Below are 26,667 nucleotides of genomic sequence, written 5' to 3'. Positions count from 1 at the left end.
GGTCTGACTCCACCTTCCCTTTCCCTGCTTTCTTCACCCATCTCCTTTTCCCCTTGGCTTGTGCTGAGCTCCAGGAGGACTTGGGGGCTGCTGAGGGAGGGAGGGGAGCTCTGCTCAGGTGGAGATTGTGCAGGAAAACCTCTGCAAGTGCAGCCAGGGGAGAAGGATGAGCACAGGTGATAAAACCTTCATTCCAACAAACCCTAAATTCCATCCTCTGTGGGATTGTTCCTCTGGTGCAATGTGTGAGGTTACATGGGACAGCTGCTGTAGTGTTGCTGCTCTTGCAGCACAGGTTAACACTACCAGTTCATTTGGGTTTGAAAATACTCCCAGGGTTATGTGCCAGCTTTTCATTCTGTCCTTGGATTTCATTAACTCCTGGTGCCTGAGTGAGGTTCCTGCTCGTGGGGAACAGAAAAAGCAGAGCCTTGCTGACAGAGACAGCAGAGCGCTCACGGCGTCATGAGAGCGTGGAGGGGAATTCATTTGGAAAATTATAAATTATCCATTTGTTCAAATTCATGAAAAGTGAAGCAAAGCTGCAACTGGTGCTCCAGAGGGACTGCCAGAGTGATCATGATAATTGTTCCCCATTTCCCTGCAAGGAGATCAGAGGAGTTTGCTCTTCCCTTCATCTGCCAGAGGGATTCTCACCTTCTGATTCCATACCTTGCCCTTATGAAAGAAATGCAAAGTGTTGGAAAGAAACATTGGTGGCTGAGGTTTACTTTGGTTCAAAAAGGTGCTGAGAAGATTATTTATGTCTTCACTCCCTGAATTATTAGTCTCAAAGATCATATTCTTAGTCAAAATCATAACCAGGAGAATGCCTGTGCTTTTGGAAAATGGGAATGTTGGTCTGTAGAGCATTTTTACTCTATAGATTGAGGTTTGGCCTGCAGGGTATTTCTAGACTGACCCTGGATTTAGCAGTGGAGTGCTGATATGAGTTGAAGCTCCAAACCCAGAGCTCCAGGGAGCACTGGCAGTTCTCTCTGGGTGATTTCCTGACCTTCCCTGTGGAATTCCCTTGTTCTCTGCAGGTGGCTGCCATCAACCCCAACCACCCCCTTGCCCAGATGCCTCTGCCCCCTTCCATGAAGAACTGCATCCAGCTGGCAGCGTGCGAGGCCAACGAGCTGCTGCCCATGATCCCAGACCTGCCTGCCGACCTGTTCACCTCCTGCCTCACCACCCCCATCAAGATCGCGCTGCGCTGGTGAGTGAGGCCCTCCTGCACCCCCTGCCCGGGGCACAGGGGGGCTCTGGAACCCCAACTGCTGCCCCTGAGCCCGAGCTCCCCTGCAGGGCTGAGCAGCAGGGTTTGAACTGTGCACTGGGGACAGCGGCTCATTAATGAGAGCTGGAAAGGTGAAAATATCGTTATCTTCTACTTACTGCGTTTTAGTTTCCAGCTCAATATCTAGGTTTGCTCAGATTAAGGGATTTACTGTTCTGGGAATTAAATATCTGCTTCCTCAGAGAGCAGGAATGGTAGATAGTGCAGTACAACTTTCTGTAAACTGTCCTTTGCACAAATCACATCCCAAATATTGCGGTTGCTGTAAATAATGCAGCAGCTTTAAACACTGCTGGAGTGAGAGGAAGGGAGTGATAAACCAGGGAAAGATGTTCTGCAATGGCAGCCCAAGTTAATTAGGCTGAAAGTTAGAAAAGGCTGTTCCAGAGAGCAGGAGCTGTCCAAGAGCAGTGTTTTACCCAGCTCCCAGGACCTGAGGCTGCAGCCCCCAGAGCCAGAGGTTCCATTCCCAGAGGCTCTTCCAGCTGCTCCTCTCAAGTTTTTGCCTGCTCCAGAATGGAAAAACTTCAGGGCATTTTCTGGACAGGGTTTGAACAGGCAGAAGCCCACAGACACTGCAGGTGGTGCTGAGAAATTTCATCACAGCTCTGAGAGTTACTCACTGCCCTTTGGAGATATTTGTAATAAATTACAGTTCATTAAACTCTTTCTGTTTCACATCAGCAGCAAAGTGAGCGAGTTCCTGTGGCCAGGCTCTGGTTTGGGTATGTGAAGTTCTGTAGGAGAGGTTTTTTTTGCTGGGTTTTGTTTGTTAGATACACTAAGAAAGGTTTTTTTCAGATACTGTGATCTGTTCAGGAATTTTCTGTTCCTCATCTCCATGGGAACGTGGCTGAGGGGGTGAGCAGGGCAGGTTCTCCACAGGCTACACCTGCACGAGCATCAGAGATTCTGTGAGTTGTGTCTCAGGCTGTTTGACAGGAGAGGTGTTTGTAGAAGTGCTCAGGGGAAGGGTTTAACCACCTCAGCTGGAAGGTGCCATGGGAACTCCTGCACAGTGAGGAATTTCCTTCCACTTCCAATCCAGTCATTGTGTGCTGTTCACTGCACTCAGGAATTTCATCCTCTGATGAAGGTTATGCTCCTTTTGTGTTCCTAGTTGATTGGCATTGTTGCAGGTGTGGTTTTATCCATGCAATCCTGTAAATAATAAGTGCTGCTGTGGATCATTGGTTTTTACTGATGTTAAACACAAGGAATGCAAAACCAGACCCTCTGCTGCATTCTAAGAGTTTGATCCAAGCTGTGTTGATGTCCTAAAGCTGTTACCCAAAAATAACCACAGAGTCCTTTGCCATCAAAACTTCCCTTTTCCTTCATCTCAGCCCTTTTCCTAGAGCTGACCCAGAACCCTGTGGAAGTGCTTTTGGAATACGACATTTGTGCGGTTCCAGGCTGGCGCTCTAATGAGGTTTCACATACGGAATTTATGGGCAAATGAAAGTTTGGATAAATGTTTATCCATCCCATTATTGTTCTCTGTGGCGAAGTCACTGGAGGACAAAATCCCTCATCAGCTGAGACTGCAGCTGCAGCCACTTCTGCCTGATTTCAGGGGAAGCGAAATCGATGCTGGGAAGAGAAGCAGAGGTCAGCCGAGCCCTCGGGATGTGGGGCACGGAGCTCCTGGCGCCAGCCTGCAATTCCAGGAGGCTGGAGCGTGAGCTGGCTGTGGGGATGCTGATTGTCCCTGTGTGTAGTGAGTGCTGTGAGCTGACGTGTTCCCCGTGGATCTGGAGCTATATAAAGCTGTGGGTGAGGCAGAGCGGGAGCTGAGCTGTGGGATTGTTAATCCTGACGGATGGCGCTGGCGGGAGGCAGGCGCGGATGTTGAGGAACGGGCAGCACTGGCAGGTTTTGGAGCCCTGCTTTACGCAGATCCCGGTGCCCAGAGCACAGGCAGCTCCCCTGGAAGCTCAGGGCTGACTCATGTGCCTGCATTTCCATCCTCCTGGAAGGTGCAAACCGGCTGCAGTCGCACACCCGCAGCTCCCCGAGGCTGCGCTGGCCTGAGCTGACCGAGGGGTCCTGGGGCTGTGAAGTCCTGTCCAGAAAGAGGGGTGGGGATCCTGAAAAGGGCTGGAAAACCCCAAAGAGCAAGGAGCAGAATGCTGGGGAGCTGCTCAGCCTCGGGAGTTTGAGATGTGCAGTTTGTTCTCCAGAAGGCTCAGCCAGCACGGGAAGGGAGCGGGACGGGACCGGAGCTGTGCCTGCTGATGTTCTGTTTAAAGTGTTTCCTGGGGTTCTCCCTGATGTATTTATTTTGCATTTCTGCTAGAGATTTTGGGGTTAACTCAGCTGTCCCACACTGGTTTTGACAAACTGCACTGAGCTTCAAAATCCTCCTGTGATACTGAGCACCATTTCCTGCGTTCCTGGGTTTGTGTTGTGAGGGACCTGAAAGTCCATCCAGTGCCACCCCCTGCCGTGGGCAGGGACATCTCCCACTGTCCCAGGTTGTTCCAAGTCCTGTCCAACCTGGTCTTTGAGATCTTCCCTTTGTCTTCCCTAATCTGGGAATATTAGCACCTTCCACTATCCTGGGTTGCTCCAAGCTGGCCTGGGACACTTGCACTTCCACGGGCAGCAGATGTCACCATGCAGAGCTGTGCTGCTCTCCTGGTCCTTCCAGGCACCATCAGAAGGGTTAAACTCTCCAGCCTCATCCCAGGGACCAGGCTCTGCCAGGCTGAGCCTGCCTGGGGCTGCTTGGGAGGGAATTTCCCTGCACGCTTCTGTAATGCACTGTCGTAAGAATTTTATATTTCAGCAGATTGCACAGGGATCCCACTGCAGGTGCCTGGGTTCTTTATGGCTTCTCTTTCTGCTGGATGACGCACACAGCAGGAAAAGCAGCCTGGGGACCACGAGCCTGTCCCAGTCCTGGGCTCCACTGGGTGTCCTTCAGGCAGAGGATGCCACAGGGAAGCTGGAGTGGCCCTCAAGATCTCAGAAATGAGCTCTGCATGTCTTGTCTTTAATGAGTAATTGTTCTCCCCTTTATCTGGGGAAAAACCTTATGGAGCTGGATAATGTGGCTCTGGAGAGGAGGGGTGTGGGAGATGGGATTGCTGAGCCCTCGGTGACCCCAGAACTCTGAGCAGGGTCGAGATTCCAGCCAGGGGTAAATTCCTCCTTCAGCAGCAGAGAGGGGATTGCAGAGGGGCTGGGGCTGGGAATGCAGCCTGGCAGGGGAGACCATTGCAAGCTGGATTTGCTGGGTTTCCATCCTGTGCTCCCACTGCTGCCCTGGGCTCCCGGCAGGAGGGAGGCAGCGTCCCCCCTTCCCACACACTCCTGCTTTAGCAGCTTTGGGGATTTTCCAGGCACTGCTGACAGGACTCTGCGTTTTCCAGGGCTGCTGTTCCTGGAGTAGTGGGATTTGTAAGGCTGAGGAAATGGAGTCAGCAGTTTTTTTAATTAAATAACGGAGGTGTCTGAACCTGACGCATTCCTCCCGTCCCCTCCCTTCTGCCTCCCCTGCCTGCAGTGCCAGATCTCCCAGGGAAGCCCAGGCAAGGCTGATCATTATTCCAGCAGCATAATCCTCCCTGCTCTGTCGTGCTCCCGAGAGGCCGTGCTGGCTGCTGGGAGCCCTTTCCCCCGTGCTGTGTTGGAACACTTGTCACCCTGACAGTTACAGTGGCCCAGTTTTGACACCTGACGATGGAAATGGCCCCGGAATCACGAGGGTGACAAATGCTGAGAGCCTGGTTTGGCTCTGATCGTGCCCTGCTGAAGTTTCCTACCCAAACACCATTTCAAGAGCAGAACCAGTGCAATAAAGAGCCCTCCTTCTGCATCCTCTCTGCAGAGCCTCGTCATTAAACACTCAATTAGTGTGTGCTGTTTTACTGTCTCTCCCCAGGTTCTGCATGCAGAAGAGTGTCAGGCTGGTGCCAGGAGTCACGCTGGATTTAATAGAGAAGTAAGTCCAATTTTATATGTATTGGTGTGTCCTGAAGGGGGTTAGGAGAACAGAAGTCTGGCTGTAAGAAGTGGAAATTCCTCACAGGAAAGTGTTCCTGGAGTTCACTGGTGTTCAGTGAGGTGTGGGGATGTGGAGCTGGCCCCTTGTCAGTGGGCTGAGATCACATCAGCCCCAATCTCCTGTGCCATTTTTGTGTGTTTTCAGTCAGCTGAGGTTCAAAAAGCCTCTCAGTGCTGCCAGCCCTTCCACACAGCTGTGTTGGGCTGGCCAGGTTCAGCAGCAGCGTTAAGGTTATTAATTGTGCTGATTTTATATGGGGAAAATTGATTCTCTCCTCTCAGCAGGGGAGAGAGTGTGATCATTTGTATAAAGCTGTATTTCAGAGCCACTCATTGGAGCAAAATGAAAATACAGTTTGCAGCTGGCAGAGCAGAGACAGACCCTGTCTGTCAGAGGAGGTGTCAGGGTGGTTTTCAGGGAGAGGATTCACCACTGGGTGCTGCTTCCTCTGCAAGCTCTGGGGAAAACGTGCTGGGGTTTGTGTTTCTTGTGGCCTGGAGGAGATGGGAGGCAGGAAGGAAACCTCCCTGGGGCTGAGCTCGCTGTGCCTGAGTGCCAGGGCTGTGCACAGGTTTGGGGATGAGGAGGAGACTGGGGCCACCTCAGGCCACTGCGTAAAGAATGGCTGTGGGATGTTAATTAATTAACAATTGCTACAAGAGTGTCTCTAATCAAAGACGTGGGGAGGTCGCTGAGGGTCTGAGTCAGGCAGCTCTGACTCAGCCTGGCAGAGCACTTGGATGTTAAATCCTCTTTGAATAAAGGTTTCCTGGCAGAAATAGGTTTTTGTGCAGGCTCTTGGTCTGTGCCACAGCACACGTGTTCCCCTTCTCCAGGGGAAGGGTGCCAGCAGCAGCTTCCCGTGGAGATCAGATATTTAAACCTCATCATCTTCATCTGCTCCTTGTATCAATTATAGAAAACATAGATTTTTATTACAGTCTCTAGACAGACATGGAATAATTCCTGGATTGCCTATGTGTATATTGTAATTTATAATTCAGTTGTCTTTAAAATTGGGGAAGGAGTTTAGATTGCAATTAAGCTGCAGACTTTGAGGCTAAATGAAGCTGCACCTTCTCCTAAGGGCTCCGATTTCCAATTATCCAGGCTCAGCCCATGTCCTGATGAGGGAACGTGTGGTGGATCCTGATGTGCATTTACATCACAGATCTTCTGAGACAAAGCCAAAACAACCCCTTAGTTTAGAAATAAAGATCTTTGCTGGAGCCAGACAGCAAAATAGAAAGGAATTTCAGTGCAGTGTTGGGAATTTGGGAATTCTGGCTGCCACCTCATGAGACCTTTTGTTGGCAGCATCTCTGTCCATGTTCCTCCTGCCTTGGGGGGACTTTTCTGTTTGATCCCAGGACTTCAGATCATTTGTGCTGGAGGTGTGGTTGCTGAGTGACATGAATTGGGCTTTGTTCTGCTTTTCAAAAAGTTTGGGGAAAAGCCTAAGGAATGGTTTATGGGAATAAATCCATGGTAATGGGAACCCAAATCTGGGTGCCAAGCACTGGGGATGTACAAGGATGTTTTCATCTCTGTTGCTGCACTGAGACACATCCCTCTCCCAAAATCCCACCCTCAGGGGACCAGGAATGGCACATGGCATTCCTGGGATTTCCAGCTTGGGTCCATTGTGCAGAAGGAAGGAATTCTAAACAAAAATCCCCTGAGAAGGGGGAAAACAAAGAAAGCCTTGAGAGCTGTTCCTGTTCCTGGTGGGGCTGTTTAGACCAGAGTCTGTGTCAGTGTGGGGAAATGGCTGTGCCTGGGCCCCAGCTCGGTGCCACTGTCCCTGCAGAGGAGCCTGGTCCCTCTGCTCCCTCCAGGGCTGGTGACAAAGGGCCCCTCTGAATGTCCCCAGCTGGGGGACAGTCCTGGTGAGGCTGGTCCGGAGCAGAGCCCGCTCCAGGCTGTCGTGCACCAGCACCACATCCATAAAAGTCACCAGAAATAACAAATGTGAGACTAAAATTAATGTTTGTTTCCACTCGAAGCATTATCAAATGTCAGGGGCTGGAAATTGCTCATGTTTTAATGTCTGTTTATTATTTATAGTGGAAGATGATAATTCATGGTTTGCCTTTGCACCTGGGTTTGGCAGCTCTCAGCCCCTTGATTTTCATGTAGAAGACTGAGTAGAGGATGTCAGAGGTGATTTCTGTGTCTCAGGGGGTGCTCCTGGCCCTGGGTCAGGGGGCTGCTGTGCCTCAGAGCCCTGGGCACCTCTCCCAGCCCCGCTGGAGCTGCTGGGATGGGACTGGCAGGAGTTTCCCTTCCTCAGCCCCTGGCTTTGCCGTGCTGGAGCAGCTCCTTTGTCCCCTCTCCCGGGGGCTCAGCCTGTTGTGAATGCAGATCCTGCTCCAGGGATGGTTTTCATGGCAACGCTGTGCTCACATCCTCGCTCCGGGGGCTCTGCAGCTCCAGCTGAGAGCTCCCAGCCTTCATCCTCCTCGGTGTTTGCCCAGCTTTCACAGCCCAGGCATGGCACCAGCCCTGGGGTTTGGAGATGGGCACGTCCCTGAGCACAGGAGCTGTGTGGCTCCTGCCTGAGCAGCTCAGGAGGTTTCACACAGAACCTTTGAGGTTGGAAGTGATCTCTGAGATCTCAGAGTCCCAGCTGTGCCCCATCCCCACCTTGTCCCCAGCCCAGAGCCCTGAGTGCCACCTCCAGCCTTTCCTTGGGCACCTCCAGGCATGGGCACCCCCAGGGATGGGCACCTCCAGGGATGGGCACCCCCAGGGATGGACACCTCCAGGGATGGGCACCTCCAGGGATGGACACCTCCAGGGATGGGCACCTCCAGGGATGGGCTCCTCCAGGGATGGGCTCCCCCAGGGATGGGCTCCCCCAGGGATGGGCTCCCCCAGGGATGGACACCTCCAGGGATGGGCACCTCCAGGGATGGGCTCCTCCAGGGATGGGCTCCCCCAGGGATGGACACCTCCAGGGATGGGCTCCTCAAGGGATGGACACCTCCAGGGATGGGCACCTCCAGGGATGGGCACCTCCAGGGATGGGCACCTCCAGGGATGGGCACCTCCAGGGATGGACACCTCCAGGGATGGGCTCCTCCAGGGATGGGCTCCCCCAGGGATGGACACCTCCAGGGATGGGCACCTCCAGGGATGGGCACCTCCAGGGATGGGCACCCCCAGGGATGGGCACCTCCAGGGATGGGCACCCCAGCCCTCCCTGGGCAGCCCCTGCTGAGGCCTGGCCGCCCTTCCCAGGGAGAAACCCCTCCTGGAGCCTGAAGCCTGCTGTGAAAGTTGCCATCCCACGGTGCTGGGGAAGCTCAGCAAGGATCCCCGTGGCTCCCAGGGAAGCCCCCCTGGCCTGGGGGCTGTGCTGTGCTGCACAGGGTGTTCTGCAATGCAAATATTGACAGGGAATCCTCAGCAGAGCCTCTGTGGCCTCGTGTTCCCCGCGCTCGCTCCGGGGGATCCATTAGCAAACACTGCTTCTGAGATGTGTGTTTTTCCTCTCATACCAAGACAGACAGGAATTTTTCATAAGATGTTAATTTCTAGCTGGTTTAGAAGTGTATTTGTACACGGGAATGGTGCTGCTGCATGTGGCAGAGGAGTGAGTGGCCACAGAAAGGCTTCCTGTGTTGGTCCTGATACTTCTGATATTTAAAAACTTGTCACAGAAAGGAAATTGGGTTAAATTAGGATTAAATCCACAGGATGTCTTAGCAGGTTGCTGCATGTTTCTCAAATTTCCTCATCCTATTGCTGATGAGGAGAATATTTTGAAATAATCATATTTCTCGTGAGGAGAAAGGCAAATTAACAGGGGCCTCATTAAGGGTTTTATTTCCCCCACTTGCAGGATTCCTGGGAGGCTGAACGACAGGAGAACTCCCCTGGGAGAGCTGAACTGGATCTTCACAGCCATCACAGACACCATTGCCTGGAACGTCCTGCCCAGAGGTGAGGCCAGGCAGGGGAGGGGAATGAGGACTCAGATCCACGAGACACTGAAATGAGGAGAAAATTAAACCCTGAAACTGGAGGAACAGATCAGGATGGAGCTGAAAGCTAGTTTGTTTTTTATTTGTTCTTTTTACCAGGGCATTGCAGAGACCTGATGATTAGAACCCAGAAAGGGTTTTTCTGTGCTAACACAATTGTCGTAGCATGAATAATTCTCTTTCTTACAGTATTTGTAGAGAGCAATCTGTTTTCTTCCAGCCTTGGTTAGTAGCATGAATAAAGGCTTTTTTCCCCTCTTTACTGGTAAGGCAGTTTTGTTTCCCATGAGTAACTTCATCCCTCATTCCCCCACCCCTGTTGTGCTCAGAATTGGTACTTGTGCAGCACAAGCAGCCAAATTTGTAAACAGTTCTCCAGCCCTGCTCTTCCTAATGCTCACATGGCATCAATTCTTCTCTGCCCTGCAGAAGAGAGCACATTTGCTATCTTTCAGGATTCATTTTGGCTTCTCATGAGCACATCAAACTGCCAGTTAACAGATGGGTAGTTCTTGATTAAACAGTACACAGAGGTCCTGTTCTCCCTCAGTAATTTTCCAAAACCTTAGGATGAGCTGAACTGAAACACCAAAAGAGGGGATTTGATCCAGAAAAGGCAAAGAAGAACTCAAAGTAGAAAGTGTTTAATTGTGGAATGGAGTAGCCATGGTGCTCTGAGGGAGCTCTGAAGGCAGAACTTCCCTTTCGTGGTTGTCATCACATCCCTGCAGAACTGCTGGAGATTCCTTCTTAGCAGAACAAAACAGAATTACAAAACTAGAATATATTAATAATATAAATAATAAAATAAAGAATAATATAATGTAATATGATAAGTTAATAATAACATATACTATAATGTTAATAACAACATACTATGATGTTAATAGTAACATATGCTATAATTTTAATAATAACATATGCTATAATGTTAACAATAACATACTATAATGTTAATAATAACATACTATAATGTTAATAGTAACATATGCTATAATGTTAATAATAATATATGACATATATATAATAATATAATAAACATATGATATATAATCTAATGTCAATATATTATTAATAATATAATATTATTATGTTAAATATTATATATTCATTATTATACATTATATATTAACATAATGATAAAATAATAAAATATAATAATATAATAATTAATTATAATTAATGTAATAATATAAGAATGATGAAATAATAAAAACAATAATATAATATAGTATAATAACACCACCCAACCATAACACAACATGACCATAGCATGGTTTTATGTCTAAAGCCCTTTCTGCATGCTGCCCGAGGTGCTGCCAGGTGCTTGCAGTGACTCCTGCAATCTCTTGGCAGATCTTTTCCAGAAGCTTTTCCGCCAGGACCTGCTGGTGGCCAGTTTGTTCCGAAACTTCCTGCTGGCAGAGAGGATCATGAGGTCCTACAACTGCACCCCTGTGAGCAGCCCCCGGCTGCCCCCCACCTACATGCACGCCATGTGGTGAGTGCTGCCAGCCCCCCCTGCTCAGGGCCACCCGGGCTGTTGGGAAGGAATCAATCACCTGGGGTGTTGGGAAGGAATCAATCACCTGGGGTGTTGGGAAGGAATCAATCACCTGGGGTGTTGGGAAGGAATCACCTGGGATGTTGGGAAGGAATCACCTGGAGTGTTGGGAAGGAACACCTGGGATGTAGGGAAGGAATCACCTGGGGTGTTGGGAAGGAATCACCTGGGATGTAGGGAAGGAATCACCTGGGGTGTTGGGAAGGAACACCTGGGATGTTGGGAAGGAATCACCTGGGGTGTTGGGAAGGAATCACCTGGGATGTAGGGAAGGAATCACCTGGGGTGTTGGGAAGGAATCCCCTGGGATGTTGGGAAGGAATCCCCTGGGGTGTTGGGAAGGAATCAATCACCTGGGATGTTGGGAAGGAATCCCCTGGGGTGTTGGGAAGGAATCACCTGGGATGTTGGGAAGGAATCAATCACCTGGGGTGTTGGGAAGGAATCACCTGGGGTGTTGGGAAGGAGTCCCCCCCGGCTCAGGTTATTCCATGGCTGCCTGGAAGTGTCCCCAAGGGGCTCAGAGCACCCTGGGATGGTGGCAGGTGTCCCTGGGTGACGCTTTAGGGTGCCCTCCAAGCCCAAGTGTTCCATGATTCCACTGGAATGTCTGCAGTGCTTCCCTGGCTCAGTGGGAGGGTCAGGAATGGAGCAGCTCGTAGCAGCCTAGTGCCCATCTCCAGAGCTGCTCTGGGCATTCATAATTATCCTGTCATCCCCTGAGCTCCAGGCCAGCCCTGGCACCTTTCACTCCAATACCAAAGAAATGGGTCATCTGCTGCCTTTGTTTTCCCGAGGTAAAGCTGCTCCCCAGGGATTGTTGGGGTGGGAAGGGCCTGAGGGAAGGATCCTTGTGTTGCTGAAATAGAAGAAATTCCTACTGTGGAGTTCCACTTTTGCTTTTAAGATGATTAATGGAAATGGAGGTGGCACAGTTATCAAAAAGCTCTTAAATGTAGTTCTGCCTATCAAACCAATGTCCCACGAACAGTTATAGTAAAAATGATAATAATAGCAGCAATAACAAAAATTCTGGCTTTTATTTTCTTACTCACTGTGATTAATAGAGCAGCACCAAATTGGACCAAGTACAGAGGGGGCAGTGGCACTGAGGGGGCTCCTGGGGGACAGAACAGAGCCTTGCTGAAGCTGAGGGGGCTCAGCCTGCCTGCATTTCCAGAGGCTTTTGAAGAGGTTTCCAACATCAAATGTGGAGGAAGGTGAACGTGGAGGGTGGTGATGAATGAGTAGCACTGAGGAGGAGCTCAGGTTCCCAGAGCAGCCTGGGACAGTGGGAGATCATCCCAGGGGTGGGGTGAGCTGAGCTTTGAGGTCCAACCCAAACATTCCCTCATTCTGTGGCGTGGTTTCTGCAGGGGATGGAGCCAGGCTGGCAGCAGGGAGCCCCAGGAGCCTCTGCAGGTGCAGGCAAACACCGAGCAGGCATTTGCTGCTACCACAGAGCTGCTTTAATTATTGAAAATCCAGGAGGAAAGTGGGGAGCCTTTGGCTGGAGTTGTCAGCAGTTGGGCAGTTGAACATTCTGAGTGCTTTGGATCAGCAGCTTCTGAGGAAAACTGCTTGAGGCTTTTGTGAATGGGATGAGCTCTTCTGTCAGTGTAAGGACAGAGCAGGAAAAGTCACCCTGGCAGAGCTCCAGCCACCAGCTGCAGTTTGCAAGTGCAGGAGGGTAGGACATGGTGTTGCAGGAGTTTCAAAATTAAACCAGTAAATTTCTGGAGTTATTTACAGCTTGCTTTTTTGCCAGCATATTAAAAATCTATATTTTCTGTTCCTTATAGGGACATAATTCACTCTTATTGCCAGCCTATTAAAAGCCTACATTTCTGGTTTCCTATGGGAATATGACTTGACTTGGAGCTGGTGTTGCCATCCATAGGCTGAGCTGCAGGAATGAAACTGGGAACTCCTGGATCCCATTTTTCATCTCTCTCAGACTCACATGGCAGCACAATGGGCTCTAGAAACACATTTTCTTTGCTCATAATGTGGTTCTGGAGACCTTTGTGCAGCCCCTCAGAGCACAGCACCTTTGCTGCTGCTTTTTTGGATTTACCAGAAAAAAATTCCATAAGAACAGGCTCACAAAGAGCTCTTTTCCACATGAATCCTAAACACTGGTGAGGTGGAGAGCAAGGGAGCAGGGCATTGACACACTTTACTCAGTGCCCTCCAAAAAATGTGCAGTTTGCAGTAAATCCAGCAAAGGGGAAAATTCCACTCTTGTCCGAGGTGGCTCAGTGCGTTATTAGGAACCTTTAGTAAGGACAGATTTAGAAACTAATTTAGGGCTCGTTTAAATATTTTCTAAAAATAATTACTTGTCTATCACCTTTCACTCAGGAATTTGTAATGGATCCCTGATCTGAAAGCTGCAGACCCATTTTACGGTTTGGATGAGATGAGGGCAGGGCAGCTGGCCACAGGCTGCTGGAAAGGATGGAACTCCAGCCAGGGGTCCGTGGGGCTCCTGTGGAGCTCCTGTGGCTGATCCAGCAGAGTTTTCTGATGGGTGTTTTATCCAGACTTTCCCAGGTTTTTGATCCCCAGGCAGTGTTTTGGGGACAAGATCTGCCCGTGGTGGGAGCAGCATGGCAAACAGCCCCTGACACTTGAGCATCAATTTTTCCTCCTGAGTGATTCCCACTGCCCCTTCTGGGGCACAAAATCAGCCTCTGCTTGTCCCCAGCCCTGTCTGTGGAGAGCTCCAGGTCACACTGGGGTGGCTCCTGGCCTGGGGGTCTGGCACAGGTACAACACAAGTGCTGAGGCTGCTGAGGTGGGAGCTGCTCTGCCTTTTTCAAAAGTTAACCTTTCAAGTTGGTGTTCTGGCCATTCATCTGGGAGATCTCTTTAGCTGGAGCTTGAGGAAAAGTGAGATTTCCCATTTTTTGAGGGGATATTTGACCCACGAGCTCTCACTCTCCTCCCTTCCCCAGCAAGGGCAATGTGCTTTGGAGTCAGGAGAGCTGATCTGACACCTTACTTGTCTTTTTCCTACCTTGAGTTTTGCCTGCTCAGCCCCTTCCCCTGGGCTGGCTGTGTTTGTGGTGCCTCTCACTGCAGGCAGGGCTCTAACACAGGATTAATATTAACATTAATATTAATTTCCATTGATTGGCTGTGCTGTTCAGCTGCCACTGCCTCTGTCTGTTGTGCCCGAGCACAGAGCTCTGTCAGCACCTTGATCTCTGCCGTGATGGATTAGGGTTTGTGCATTACTGCTGCTGCCAGCTGCTTTTATTCACGGCCTTTGAAAAGACCTAATAATGTGTTTGGAAATATTTCCTAACACAGGTCATATATTAAACCCCAAGTGCCTTAATTATGCTTTGGAAGAGCTACAACCCATCCCTAATAGAAACAGCGTGGTGTGTTTGCAGGCCATGAAATTTGGGTTGAAAGGAGTTATAATGTACTGCAGCCACGAGGAGCTGGAGATTGGGGCTGGGAACAAAACCACAAGGCAGCAAGCCAATTGCAGGTGGAGCAGCAGGGGAGGCTGCAGGAGGCTCAGGGCTGCTCAGCCCTCCCAGGGAAACGCGGCTCCCAGGGCTGCACCGCAGCGCTCGGAGCCTCCACGAGGAGAAAGCCATTGTTTGAGGAGGTATTTGGAGCTGTTTGACGTTTGAAGGATTAGATTAGTTCAGATTACACTGTAACCAGATATTTTTTTGTGTCTGTGTGTTCGTCTTTGCGTCCCCAAGTCCCATTATCGGACTACGGAGACTTTGATGTGGGACAGAAATAGCAAAGCCTGTGCAAAGTTGGGGCTGGAGCAGGGGGATGTGCTGGGAGAAGAAAAGGATTTCAGGCTTGTGCCAAATATTCACAGCAGTAACTCTTTGTTAAAAATAGCTGTGTCTGAGCAGCTTCCCTCCCAGCTGTGGCCCCAAGCAGCTTAGGGAGGTGACAAGGGTGGCTGCCACACAGGTGAGCTGGGGCTGGGACCTGGGGACGTGGCCACACAGGGCAGGGCTGGCACTGGACTGGCAGAACAAACCTGGAGTGTCCTGTCCTGCAGACTGGATCAGCTCGGGAATGTTTAATGGCTCCAGAACCAGGGATCAGAAGGAGGAGCTGCCCCAGGGCTGCTCCTCCAGGCAGGAACGCTCCTGTTCCCTGGTACCTGGCTGGTACCACCATTCCCAGAGGAAAAGAGAGCGTGAAAAGACGTCAAGAATGCGCTATTCAAAAAAAAAAACCAACAAAAAGGACAGAGTTAAAAGCATTAGACATTGAGTCAGCCCCAAAAATTTGAGTGTGAGAAAATCAGCCTCCACAAGCTGCCAGCTAATGGGTACCCGTGGGTGCAGACAGACTCAGGCTCCAACTGGGCTGAGTTTCTGCACCCTGAGTGTTTCTGGGGCTTTCCAGTGCCTGGCACTTTGTGGCTTTGGGCAGTGAACCAGGCCCTGAGCAGGGCTGGGACTCTGCCTTCTGTTCCTTGCTTGAAGTCCAAACTTTGTAGCACCACTGAGAACAGAGTCAGCTGATGGGCTCACACTGAATTATTAAACATTTAAACACTCCTAGTGTAGTGAAAGGGTTTTGGACTGAGGGGGGTTCCCTCCACAGACCATTCCTGTTGTGGTGCTGCCTTGGCTTTGGGATAAACAAAATCACAATTTTAGTCAAGTCAATCTTCCTGCTAGGCAGGGATTTTCACTTTGTGCAGTTAGTCCAAGGTAGTATTAAAAAAATCAATTCCTCTTTAACACCTTCTTTCATAGCATAGCTCAGCTGAAGGCCTGGGTGTTGTCACCCCATGGGTACATCACTGTGTCACCCTGTCAGGGTGGAGGGCCTGGAGTTACTGGAGGAGAGGAGGGAGGACAGAAAGCTGTAGAGCTCTTTGTGTCCCAATCCCAGTGAAAAGCAATCTCACAGAGCACTTGGCAGAGAGCAGCCTCTGATCCCTGCCTTGGCTTTCATAAATCACTGCTGGGATGCAGCACCTCCCCTCCTGCTCCCAAATTTATCTCTTGTTTGTGTGACGGGAGTCAGGCAGCACATCCACGCTGTGCCCACCTTTCCTGTTCCCTTTGGGATATTAAAGCTGTCAGTCACTGCTCCTCCTCCTCCTCCTCCTCCTCCTCCTCCCAGCCAGGGCTGCCTCCAGCACTGGGACAGGGCTTTCCCTTCTCCTCCTCTCCCCACCCTCCAGGGTTTGTCCTTTCCCATTCATTTGTGGCTTGGTTTGAATCTAGTAATTACTGTAACCAGTGTTTAATTGTCTGTTCAGCCAGCACAGTGAGTAACCTGTGTGTAACCTGTGTGTAACCCATGTGGAGCCCTGAGGCTCTGAGGAGGGAGCAGCTGTTCCAGCGGTTGGAAGTGGAGAAGTTGTGCTTTGGGCAGACCTGTTTGCTGGTGTCCCACTGGCTGGGAGGATTTGTGTTTTGCACAGACACAGCAGAAGCAGCACTTTGGGTGCTTTGGAAGGGCTGCAGAGCCATCTCAGGGCTGCTCTGGAATGCCTGGAGAAGCATTTGAAGTGTTTGACTTGAGCAGAGTCCCTTGCACAGCTGACAGTGACCACCAGCCCGTGGCTGTGGAGAGCAGGGAGGTTCAGGTTTTGTTTTGGAGGGCTGGCAGGGGTTTGCATGCTTTGGGTAACGATGGCTGTGTGGCTCCAGTGGTTCCAGCAGCCTGTTTCCAGAAGCGTCAAAAAGAGATTTCGTTTTAATCTACTCAAATCTCTTTTAAATTTTTTTGTTTGTTCTTTCTGATAACTCTTAAACCCTTTGAGATCTGACCTCGCAGGGCTGCTTTGGGCATTTTTGTAGCAGTATTAGTGCTGCTTACCTAAAAGTACTGAGAAGAGCTCAGCATCTTCTCTGTGTGCTGCTGCAGTGAGTGACCCACAGAATCCCTTAGTGGGCAGACAAAATCAGAGCAGTTGTCTCTGATCTCTGAACCATTCTCCTTCTGCCTAGTAAAACATACCTCAAAGGCCCTGTGGGCTGACATTGTCCAGTGCTGCAGAAAATTTCTTTAGGTGTTTTTTTTTCCCATTTCTCCGTGAAAACAGGGAATTTCGAGCACTTCTAAGCCAGTCAAACTCTGTCCCCATTCTGGGATGGTCAGAATTTCAGTTTCCCTTGCTGTTCCTTATGGATAACTTGTAATTCCTTCTCTTCCCTCTCTCCTTGCTCCAGGCAAGCCTGGGACCTTGCTGTTGATATTTGCCTTTCCCAGCTGCCCACCATTATCGAGGAAGGAACTGCCTTCAGGGTAAGTTGGGGACTCTCCCGAAACGTGGGCCCAGCTTCCTCTGTTCTCTGACAGCTCAGCTCAGCTCATCACTGCTGCTGGTGCAGTTGGAGGGGTTCTGTTTGTGGAAAATTGAAAATGCCTGGCACAGGGTGCCCAGAGGAGCTGTGGCTGCCCCATCCCTGCGAGTTGGACGGGGCTGGGAGCAGCCTGGGACAGCTGGAGGTGGATGAGCTTTCAGGTCCCTTCCAGCCCAAACCATTCTGGGATTCTGGGATTGTCCCTTAGAGGAACAGATAAAATTCAATTTAAGCTCTTCCCTGCTGCACCATCCAGCCCCAGCGTGGGGCTCAGCAGAAAACTCCTGCCAGTGAAAGCAGTGTCTGAGACCTGACCCAGAACATTCCACAGCACTCAGACCTGACCAGGTGCTGTTACCCAAAAAGTCCCAACATGCAGCACAGTTTTTGCAATTAAAGGCCTAAAGGTGAAAATTATCTCTTCTTAGAGGTCTTTTCAAATAGAAACTAGAGTTTGAGGGTATGTCCAGAGAGTTCTCTTAAGCTCAGTGTTGTTAACAGGAGTCACTGGGGTTTTTCTGCTTTATTTAATCTCAGAGAAAAGTAAAATTTCTAGTATTATATTTAGCTTAAATTCCTTTATTCAGAATGGATTTTTATTGATTTTCCTTTGATATTTCATGAAGTGAAACCTTTAAATAATAATTACTATACGAGCTCAGGTCCCTGTTCCACCCTGCTGTCTCTCTAATTTCCAGTAGCATTCTTGCAGTTTATTTATATTGCCAAACTTCCAAAGGTTTTCTGGCTGTAATTGCAGGTTTTCTCCAAAGCCCTGAGTGCAGGAAGAGAGCTGTGGGCTCCTGCCAGGCTGGGGGTTGATCAGGATGCCCTGAGGCCTTTATCCTCCCACCCCTTGCCTTCCTGGCTCTGTGCTCTGCTTTAGAACGTAAAAAATACGATTTTTCTCCTCCTGACTTACGTTCATTTTTACTTCCAGTCTCTAACAATGTCATTGGAGGCTTTTTTATTAGTGTTAACCCTCAGCTGGGCATTCTTTGTCAAGTGGGCTGAAATTCAGGAGATTTCTGAGTGTTTTGGGGTGGGAAGAGGCACAGACCTGCTGGGGATCAGACAGGAGGTCAGCGAAGAAGAGTGGCCACCCTCAGCTGGAGATGGATTTGGGGTGGGCTGGGAACAATTTACAAGCTGCTTTTCCAGCCTGACAAATATGGATTATTGTGTATTTTGGCTGGAATGGAGGCAGGTTGAGCCATCAGTGTGAGCTGGGGCTGGCAGCCCCAGTGCAGCCAGATTCCAACCTGGTAGGAGGTTGGCTGGTGCTGGCCAGGGGGCAGGGAAGGGGACAGTCCCTGTGGCCACTGTGGCCACTGTCAGCCTGCTCCTGACAGGGCAGGGCTGGGAGCACCTGGGGGAGGCACAGGGACCTGCTGGGGCTGTGCAGCACATCACAAACCACTCCTGGCTACTCCCAGGGTGTTCTTGCCTGCCCAGACGTGGAAAATAAAATAACCTGGTGGAGAAGGGCCTGGGGGCTCCCAGTTCCTACAGGGATGGCTTTGGGCTGGTTTTCTCTCCCTCCTCCACCTCTTCCCTTCTCCTTCCCCACTGATTCCTGTTCTCTGTGGATTCCTGCCTGGAAGCTGCTGTGTGCTTTGGTCAGTGCATCCTCACCCCGATATGTTCCATTCCCTCAGAGTGAGGGATGACACCAGGAATTTATTCTCGTTGCTTTTGGGCTGTGTCTCCATGGACAGGGCAGAGGCAGCTCCAAGTGCTGCTGCAGGAGCCTCTGCAGAGCAGATAAATCCACTGCTGCTCCATCTGCTGCTCCTGAGAGAGCAGCCACCTTCCCCAGGACATTTTCTGGTCACTTTTCCTGTTTCTCTGCTCTCCCCTTCTTTTTTTCCCACCACATGTAAAGGGACATGTGTCTGCTCGGTCTTTGGGAAGGTTTTGTGCCTTTAGAAAACCCCAGGCAAACATGTGCCAGTTACACATCAAGCCCCAGGGAGCAGGGAGGTCCACAGGTGTCAGAACTCCTGGCTTCACTCCGTGGTGTTTAACCCATGCATCCCCTCTTGGCTCCCCCAGCACAGCCCCTTCTTCGCCGAGCAGCTCACGGCCTTCCAGGTGTGGCTGACCATGGGCGTGGAGAACCGCAACCCCCCGGAGCAGCTGCCCATCGTCCTGCAGGTCAGTCCTGGGGCTGGCCAGGCTCCCTGTCTGTGCCAGGGGTGTCCCTGCCTGTGCCAGGGGTGTCCCTGCCTGTGCCAGGGGTGTCCCTGCCTGTGCCAGGGGTGTCTCTGCCTGTGCCAGGGGTGTCCCTGCCTGTGCCAGGGGTGTCCCTGCCTCTCCCTGCCTGTGCCAGGGGTGTCCCTGTCCATTCCAGGGGTGTCCCTGCTTGTGCCAGGGGTGTCCCTGCCTCTCCCTGTCCATTCCAGGGGTGTCCCTGTCTCTCCCTGTCCATTCCAGGGGTGTCCCTGCCTCTCCCTGCCCCTGCCACATGTCCGTGTCTCTCCTGCCCCTCAGCCTCGAGCTGCTGACCCGAAGGCCTTTGGGTACATAAATACCAGGGGCCTCCCCTCCCCTGGAGTTTTGCTGACAGAAACACAAACCCCGGCCCGGGTACCACCAGCAGCACAATTTGAAACCGTTCCTCCAAAGGGATGTGGTCCCAGTCCCTTCCACAGGGATCTGTGAGGAGACTGCCCTTCCCTGTCAGCTGGGTCTGTGACTGACAGCACCATCCATCCCTGCAAGACCAGATTTTAATTTCCTGAGTCTCCCAAGCCTTGAGAGATGAGGTGGATAAGCACATGTGTGGTTTGTCTCTGTCACTGCGATGGAAGCAGGCAGGATTTTGCTCCAGCTCTAACTTTGCTGCTTTCCAGTGGATTGTTTGGCAGCAGCAGGCTCTGCAGGAGTGTGACTGCAGTGGAACTGAGAGGTCACCTGGCAAAGGATCCCGTGTTCCTGCCTGGAGCAAAACCCAGCTGGGACAGCGTAATTGTTGTTATAATTATAGCATATTAATTGTACAGTGGAGTAAGACTGGTTGGTAACAGGTCTGAGGATGCTGAGAATCCAAGCCCAGCCGATGCAGGACAGGAAGGGAGTGAGTTTCAGAGCCTTTTTGGTCTGTTTTCACAGCCCATCATTTCACAGCCAGCCTGGCCAGCCTCCATCCCTGCGGAGATTCTCTCTGGCATCTCCCGTGCGCACAGGGCTCGTGGAGATCCTGCAGGCCCTGACTCCATCCTGCCTTTGTGAGGAGCTGCCTGCTAAAATAAGGGCAGAGGCACCTAAATGATCCCCCTGTGTCCTGGCTCGTCCCTGCTTTGCGTGTGTGGATGGAATTCACTCCCGTTTTCCGCGGGGGAGCGCGGTGACGCGGGGCCGTGTGTGCCGGCTGCCACACGAGCACTCCCGTTATTCCAGGAGGAATGGATTGTGCACTGACCCCCATCCCCACCCCAGGCTCTGCAATGTGTGTCAGCCTGAGCTCAGGGGGTGTACAGATCCACTGGGGGGCTGGGAATGGGGATCCTGTGGGACTGAGGGCATTGTTTGGGCTGGACAATGGCAAAACGGAGCTTTTCCAGTCAGACTGGATTGCTCTGGGGATGTCCTGAGGGAGGGCAGCAGTGGGAGTGCAGCTGGGGGCTGTATCTCCACCCAGACAGCCTTTTTAATCAATTCCCTTTTTGGCAGAGTTCCGAGTTCCTTGGTTTCTCTGCTGGCTGGAGGGTCCCCCTGTGCCATGTCTGTGCCTCCTGCTCCAGCCTCACCTGCCCTGCCCTCTGCCCCTGCTTTAATCCCAAACAGCTGCCCTGTAACTCCTGGGCTGGCTGATGGAATAGCCTGGTGCCAACCAGGGCAGGGTGACCAAAATCCTTCCTCTTATGGCCTGTCCCAAGCTCTGATACTCAGAGTGAAACACAGCAGTAGTTACCACATCCCCCTGCTTCCTCTGGGCTTCTCCTGCACCACCTCAGCATCCAGCACCAGTCATCCAGAGTGTGAGACCTGAGCCAAGTAATTTAGTTATTCTTCAATATTAAACATGAAAAATAATCTAATTTCAATATGCAGTGTGCAAACACAGCAAGGAGGGGATGGAATTGGGGAGGTAAATCAAGGAGTCTCTTTCCCTGAGATCCATGCTGAAGGATGTTCCTCAATTTAAACTGAGGATTAAACGTCGCATTCCAATATCTTACATCTGTTAAGGAGATTAAGAACTGCAAGTCTATCTGTTAATATTTCACACCAGGGTAGGTATAAGCCAGTAAAGCACCACCTCATTAGCGTTGTCAGACTCCATTTTAATGAGATTTTTATTAACGACCAACATGACCTTTTGCTCCCTCTTAAGTCTCCGATATTGATTTGCCCAGGAAAGCGAAGGCTCTCCCTGTGCTGCTGAGCTCTGGGAGCTGTGGCTGCCCCCTGGGTCCTGCTGCAGGAACCATCCCCAGCCGGGCTGGGAAAGGCAGCTGCAATCCTCGGGGATGGCTTTCACAGAGGGAATGCTGGCTGCCAGGGCTGCCAGCGTCCCTTCCCTGTGCCCTGCAGGCCCTGGATGTGTTTCCCTGGCCAATAACCCCCTCCCTCTGCCCCGCAGGTGCTGCTGAGCCAGGTGCACCGGCTGCGAGCTCTGGATCTGCTGGGGAGGTTCCTGGACCTGGGGCCCTGGGCTGTCAGCCTGGTGCGTGGGAGCTGCACGTGGGCTCCAACCCTCTGCTCGCCCCAGCAGCGCTGATCACAGCAGCTGCTGGTTTAGGGGAGGGAGGTGGGGAGGATAATGCTCACATCTGACACATGACCGTGTTTGTGAGCTCGTGTGTGGGCAATGCAGGAGTGGCCCTGCCACAGGAGAGGTTCAGCACAGCCAGCCCCGTGTTCATTGCCAGCACAGCACAGGGGAGTTCCCTGGGAACACTTAAGTGTAAAATAATGTAAGGGACAAACCAAGAGGAAATATCTGGGGCAGGTAAGAAGGTTTATCATATAAAATAAGTAGCCAAAAAAAGCATGTGCATTTATTATGTGTTCTTTCAGCTTACTGGCTCCTTTATCTGTTTGGTGTGTGGATTTTACAAGCTCTTCTGAGCAGGCAGCAGCTGCAATCTGCAGTTTGGGAAGTGGCAGCATAGTGTGGAGCATAAATAAGAATTAAACAGAGGAGCAGTTTAAAGCACTCCCGTAAATGGAGCTGTTTGTTGATAAAAGTGATCAAGATGAAGCAGCAGCTGGTCCTGGAGCAGCTCAGTGATGGGACTTTTTAGTGCTTTGCTTTACCTCCTCCTGGAGAGACCTGTTAATTTCCAGTGGGAGGGCTGGAATTCCTGAATTTGTGACGTGTGTAGCTGGGAGAGCCCCAGCTGAGGGAAGTGAGGATATGGAGCACAAAACAGAGTGAGGAGAGGAAGCTGGTGCTGGATTGACTCAGAGTCTCCTTGGACCAAATGAAAATACCTGGTGACATTCAGGATATAAATGAGCAGCAGATGAACACACAGGGATCCCCTCTTTACTGGAAACGTGGGAAATGATTTCCAGATTTCCCAGCTGTGTCTGTAAAGATGCTGCATCCCGTGCCCTGCTGGGGTGCTGAGCTGCCAGGGGGGTTTGCTGCCAGGGTTTTACCGACAGGGATTTGTTCTCTCCCTCCCAGGCCCTCTCTGTTGGCATTTTCCCCTATGTGCTGAAGCTCCTCCAGAGCTCAGCCCGTGAGCTGAGACCTCTCCTCGTGTTCATCTGGGCCAAGATCCTGGCAGTGGACAGTGTGAGTATTCCTGCCCCAGCCTGGCTCCTCAGCCAGAGCTCTGCTTGCTGGGGTTTCAGATCACTAATGAAGCTGGTAAGTAATTGCAGATAAATTTGTGGAGTCGCATCTCTGACTCAGGGGTTTGTGGGTGCAATTAGTTGAGCGTTATAAAATTATTAGGAGAGGTGCACACATTAATTCAGGGACAATTGCAAGTCCGTGTGGAATGTCTGCAGTGCTGTGGAGGTTGGATCTTTCCTCTTTGGGGGTTATTTTTGTGTCTCTCCTCCATTTCAGTCTGGAGCATAGTGCTGAATTTGTGAAGGTTTTCCTGCTGGTGATCCAGCATTGTCAGGTTTAGCTCTATAACAATATTTTCATTAACATCCTAAGAGGATTTGGGAAAGCAAAGAAAATAAAACCTATTCATCTTGGAGCTGTTCTGGAAAAGCTCATTTGTGGTGCAATGAGGCTGGTGCCTCAGCCCCAGGTGTGTGCCAGAGGCTCAGGTGAGATTCCAGGTGCTGCTGGTCTCTTCCCCCCCTGCCCCTCACACGTTCCCTCCATTCCCCTGGCATTGCCTCACTTGTTTGCAGGCTGGGCTTTAGATCAAAACAGAAATAAATACTCTGAAATGGTGGGTTTGGGTTTCTCTGTGCTGCTTCACTCCCTCATTCCAGCAGCACGTGGTGGGAGTGGGAAGGGAGGAGGGGGCAGGCTCCCCAGGGAAGTGCTGTGGACACTGCTGAGGGAGGGGACAGGCAGCAGCTCCTTGCAAACAGGATATTTTCTGTCAGTTCTGAACTTGCACACCAAGCCTGCAGCCTGCTTTGGTCATGCTGGGTTATTACTCACAGTGGAGCTGTTTATTCCACCAGGAGGAGGAGGAGGAGGAGGTGTCAGTGGCGCTGGGCTCCCGTGTGGTTCCCCAGAGCTCAGCAGGGAGGGGTGAGCTCTGGCTTTGTGGCATTGCCTCCCTGGGAGCCCCAGGAGCATGGTCTGGCTCCCCTCTGCTGCTGGAGCCTGCAGAGGAGCCTGGGAATGGCTGTGTGAGGAGCAGAGATGCTGACCCTGGAAGCAGAGGGGACAGAACCTGGGAATGGCTGTGTGAGGAGCAGAGATGCTGACCCTGGAAGCAGAGGGGACAGGGAACCTGGGAATGGCTGTGTGAGGAGCAGAGATGCTGACACTGGAAGCAGAGGGGACAGGGAACCTGGGAATGGCTGTGTGAGGAGCAGAGATGCTGACCCTGGAAGCAGAGGGGACAGAACCTGGGAATGGCTGTGTGAGGAGCAGAGATGCTGACACTGGAAGCAGAGGGGACAGGGAACGTGCAGCGTGCAGGAGCTGGGGAAGCCCTGGTAGCTGCAGCCTGGCAGCAGTCCAGACTCCTGGCTCTGCCAAAACCAGCAGCTTCAGCACTAAAATATTCTCTTGCATCTCTGCCTTGCCATCCCCGCCCCTTTCAGCAATTAGTTCCCTCCTTCACCTTCTCCCCCTGATGAAAAATGCATGATCCTGTCTCCGACACAGCCGTGCCACGGGGAGCTGATGCCAAGCCGGGCTTTCCTCCCTTCCATTTTCACTTTCTCCATGTGGATCCTCCTGGAGTGACCCTGGAACATCAGCCTGGAGCCTGAGCTGGAGTGTCAGCAAAGCTCGGAGCTCCCCAGGAACCCCCTTGTGCTCCCCAGGGGCTGCTCTGCACTCTGGGCTGGCTGAGTAGGAGATATCAAAGTGCTGGGCAGCTTTAATGTGGCTCCTTCCACTCTTGCCCAGAGCAGGAGCTCCCATTTGCTGCTGTTTGTGGCACTGTGGGAGTGGCAGAGCCTGCCCTGGCCCTGTGGGACTGTCTGGGTGCAGCCCCCAGGAAGGGCTTGAGCTTTATTTGGCTTCTCAGATGAAAGCAAGGTTGGATAGAAGTGGTTAAGAAATGCAGGGTTTATCCTGGAGGAACAGGCGTGTGTGTTGTGGTTCTCACTGTGGTTTTCTTGGTCTCTTTTGCAGTCGTGCCAGGCTGACCTGGTGAAGGACAATGGACACAAGTATTTCCTCTCAGTCCTGGCAGATCCTTACATGCCAGTAAGGACAATTTATCCAGACTCTGTGGCCTTTGCTTGCCTTGTTTTCACTGCTGTTCTGGGGCCACGTGGGGCTGCCTGCAGTGGCACGCAGTGCTGTGCTGGGCAGAGTCAGTGCTGGGCTGTGTGACTGGGGCAGCCACACCAGCCAAGGTGTTACAAACTCACCTGGAGCTCTGCGAGCCGGGTCTGTGTGAGGGGGGGCTCCAGGGTGGCTGCAGGAGCAGGGAGCTGTCCCATGGCTTTGACAATTCCCCAGCAGCAGCTGGGCTCCCTTCAGGGGTGTGTAGGGGTCTCCCCACGGCAGGAGGCTGGGAGGATGCTGGGGAAGTGTCTGGGGTGTAGCTGATACAAGAAAGGGGAAAGAAAGCTGGAATTGTGTCATTCTTTCAACGTGGCACAAACTGCTCTTGGGTGATGCCGTGTTTCAGGGTGTAGCTGTTCCCTGCCCTGTTCCCCAGGTAACCCTCAGTCTGCCTTGTTTTCAGGCTGAGCACAGGACCATGACAGCCTTCATCCTGGCTGTGATTGTCAACAACTACAACACTGGCCAGGTGAGTCCCAGCAGCCTTTTCCCTCCATCCTCTCCCAGCTCTCTCTGCCTCACACCTTTGCTTTGGTAAAAGTGTCCTGGCTGGCATTAAAGCCCAAACCTGAACTTGGAAACAGAACTAGGACGTCGGTATTTGTTATTTCTGTGTGGATTAAGAGAAGAATTGGCCTGGAGATGTGACAGACATTCTGTACCCAGCACCTGGCAATGGGGGACAAGGACAAGAGTCCCTTCACAGCCACTGGCACAGAAAGGTCCCTGATCCTGCCCAGTGGGAACCTGGGAATGGTCTGTGGATTCAGCCATAAACCTTGGGGCTCTGACAGGTGCAAGGAATGTTTCCAAAGAGGGAAAACCAAGCTTTATGCATTACAGAAAGCATTTTAATGCTCAATTATTTCATCAACTCTACTGCCTTTCCCTTCATACTGCTGGTATTCTGTAACAAAATCAGTCTGGAACCACTGAATGATTATTCTCTCTTGGCTTCCTGACTCCTTCAGAAATATCTCCTTCTGTGGGGATGAGGTGGGAAGCTGTCATCCCAAACAAAGGCTTGGTTTGTGTTGCAGGAAGCCTGCCTGCAAGGGAACCTGATAGCGATCTGCCTGGAGCAGCTGAACGATCCCCACCCGCTCCTCAGGCAGTGGGTGGCCATTTGTCTGGGGAGGATCTGGCAGAACTTCGACTCAGCCAGGTGGTGTGGAGTGAGAGACAGCGCCCATGAGAAGCTCTACAGCCTCCTCTCAGATCCAATCCCAGAGGTAAAAATCCATTTCTTCTGGTAAAAGCCACAGAAGTTCCTGCAGAGCAGGGCCTCCTGGAGCTTTGTGTTTGTGTCTGGTTCAGAGGAAGATCTTGCTGCTGTTTCTTCAAGGTGATGCAAATCCAACAAGCCCTGCAAGAGGAGCTTCCAAAGAAATGCAGAGGGAGTTCATAGAGCCCCAAACCCCCGGGACACTGCAGTTAGGAAATGCCATGGTTTTTGCTTCCTTGCATATCAGAAGCTGTTAAAAATGTGGTCCCAAAGCTCACTGTGTTTTGCAAAAAACCCTCTAGTCTTTTTGTCCAAGTGTGAAAACTCTTCTCCCCCTGCTGATTGTGGAAATGCATC

At 51.3% G+C, this 26,667-nt stretch overlaps 1 protein-coding gene across 1 annotated transcript in view; it reads left to right on the top strand.

Annotated features, from left to right (window-relative positions):
• The window catches only part of RPTOR (regulatory associated protein of MTOR complex 1), a 97,507-nt gene that overhangs the window by 31,066 nt on the left and 39,774 nt on the right, over positions 1-26,667 (top strand). The window contains exons 6-16 of the mRNA XM_023938862.2: positions 1,047-1,222; positions 5,193-5,252; positions 9,163-9,263; positions 10,661-10,805; positions 17,051-17,126; positions 19,241-19,342; positions 21,774-21,857; positions 22,827-22,937; positions 24,927-25,001; positions 25,489-25,554; positions 26,126-26,317. Of these exons, the coding sequence (XP_023794630.2) occupies positions 1,047-1,222; positions 5,193-5,252; positions 9,163-9,263; positions 10,661-10,805; positions 17,051-17,126; positions 19,241-19,342; positions 21,774-21,857; positions 22,827-22,937; positions 24,927-25,001; positions 25,489-25,554; positions 26,126-26,317 (1,188 nt within the window). The remainder of the gene's footprint in view (positions 1-1,046; positions 1,223-5,192; positions 5,253-9,162; positions 9,264-10,660; positions 10,806-17,050; positions 17,127-19,240; positions 19,343-21,773; positions 21,858-22,826; positions 22,938-24,926; positions 25,002-25,488; positions 25,555-26,125; positions 26,318-26,667) is intronic.

This window comes from Cyanistes caeruleus, chromosome 19, assembly GCF_971803275.1.
Source record: "Cyanistes caeruleus chromosome 19, bCyaCae1.hap1.1, whole genome shotgun sequence".
In the NCBI taxonomy this organism is placed as follows: Eukaryota; Metazoa; Chordata; class Aves; order Passeriformes; family Paridae; genus Cyanistes; species Cyanistes caeruleus.
This window is presented reverse-complemented; position numbering and strand designations above follow the sequence as displayed.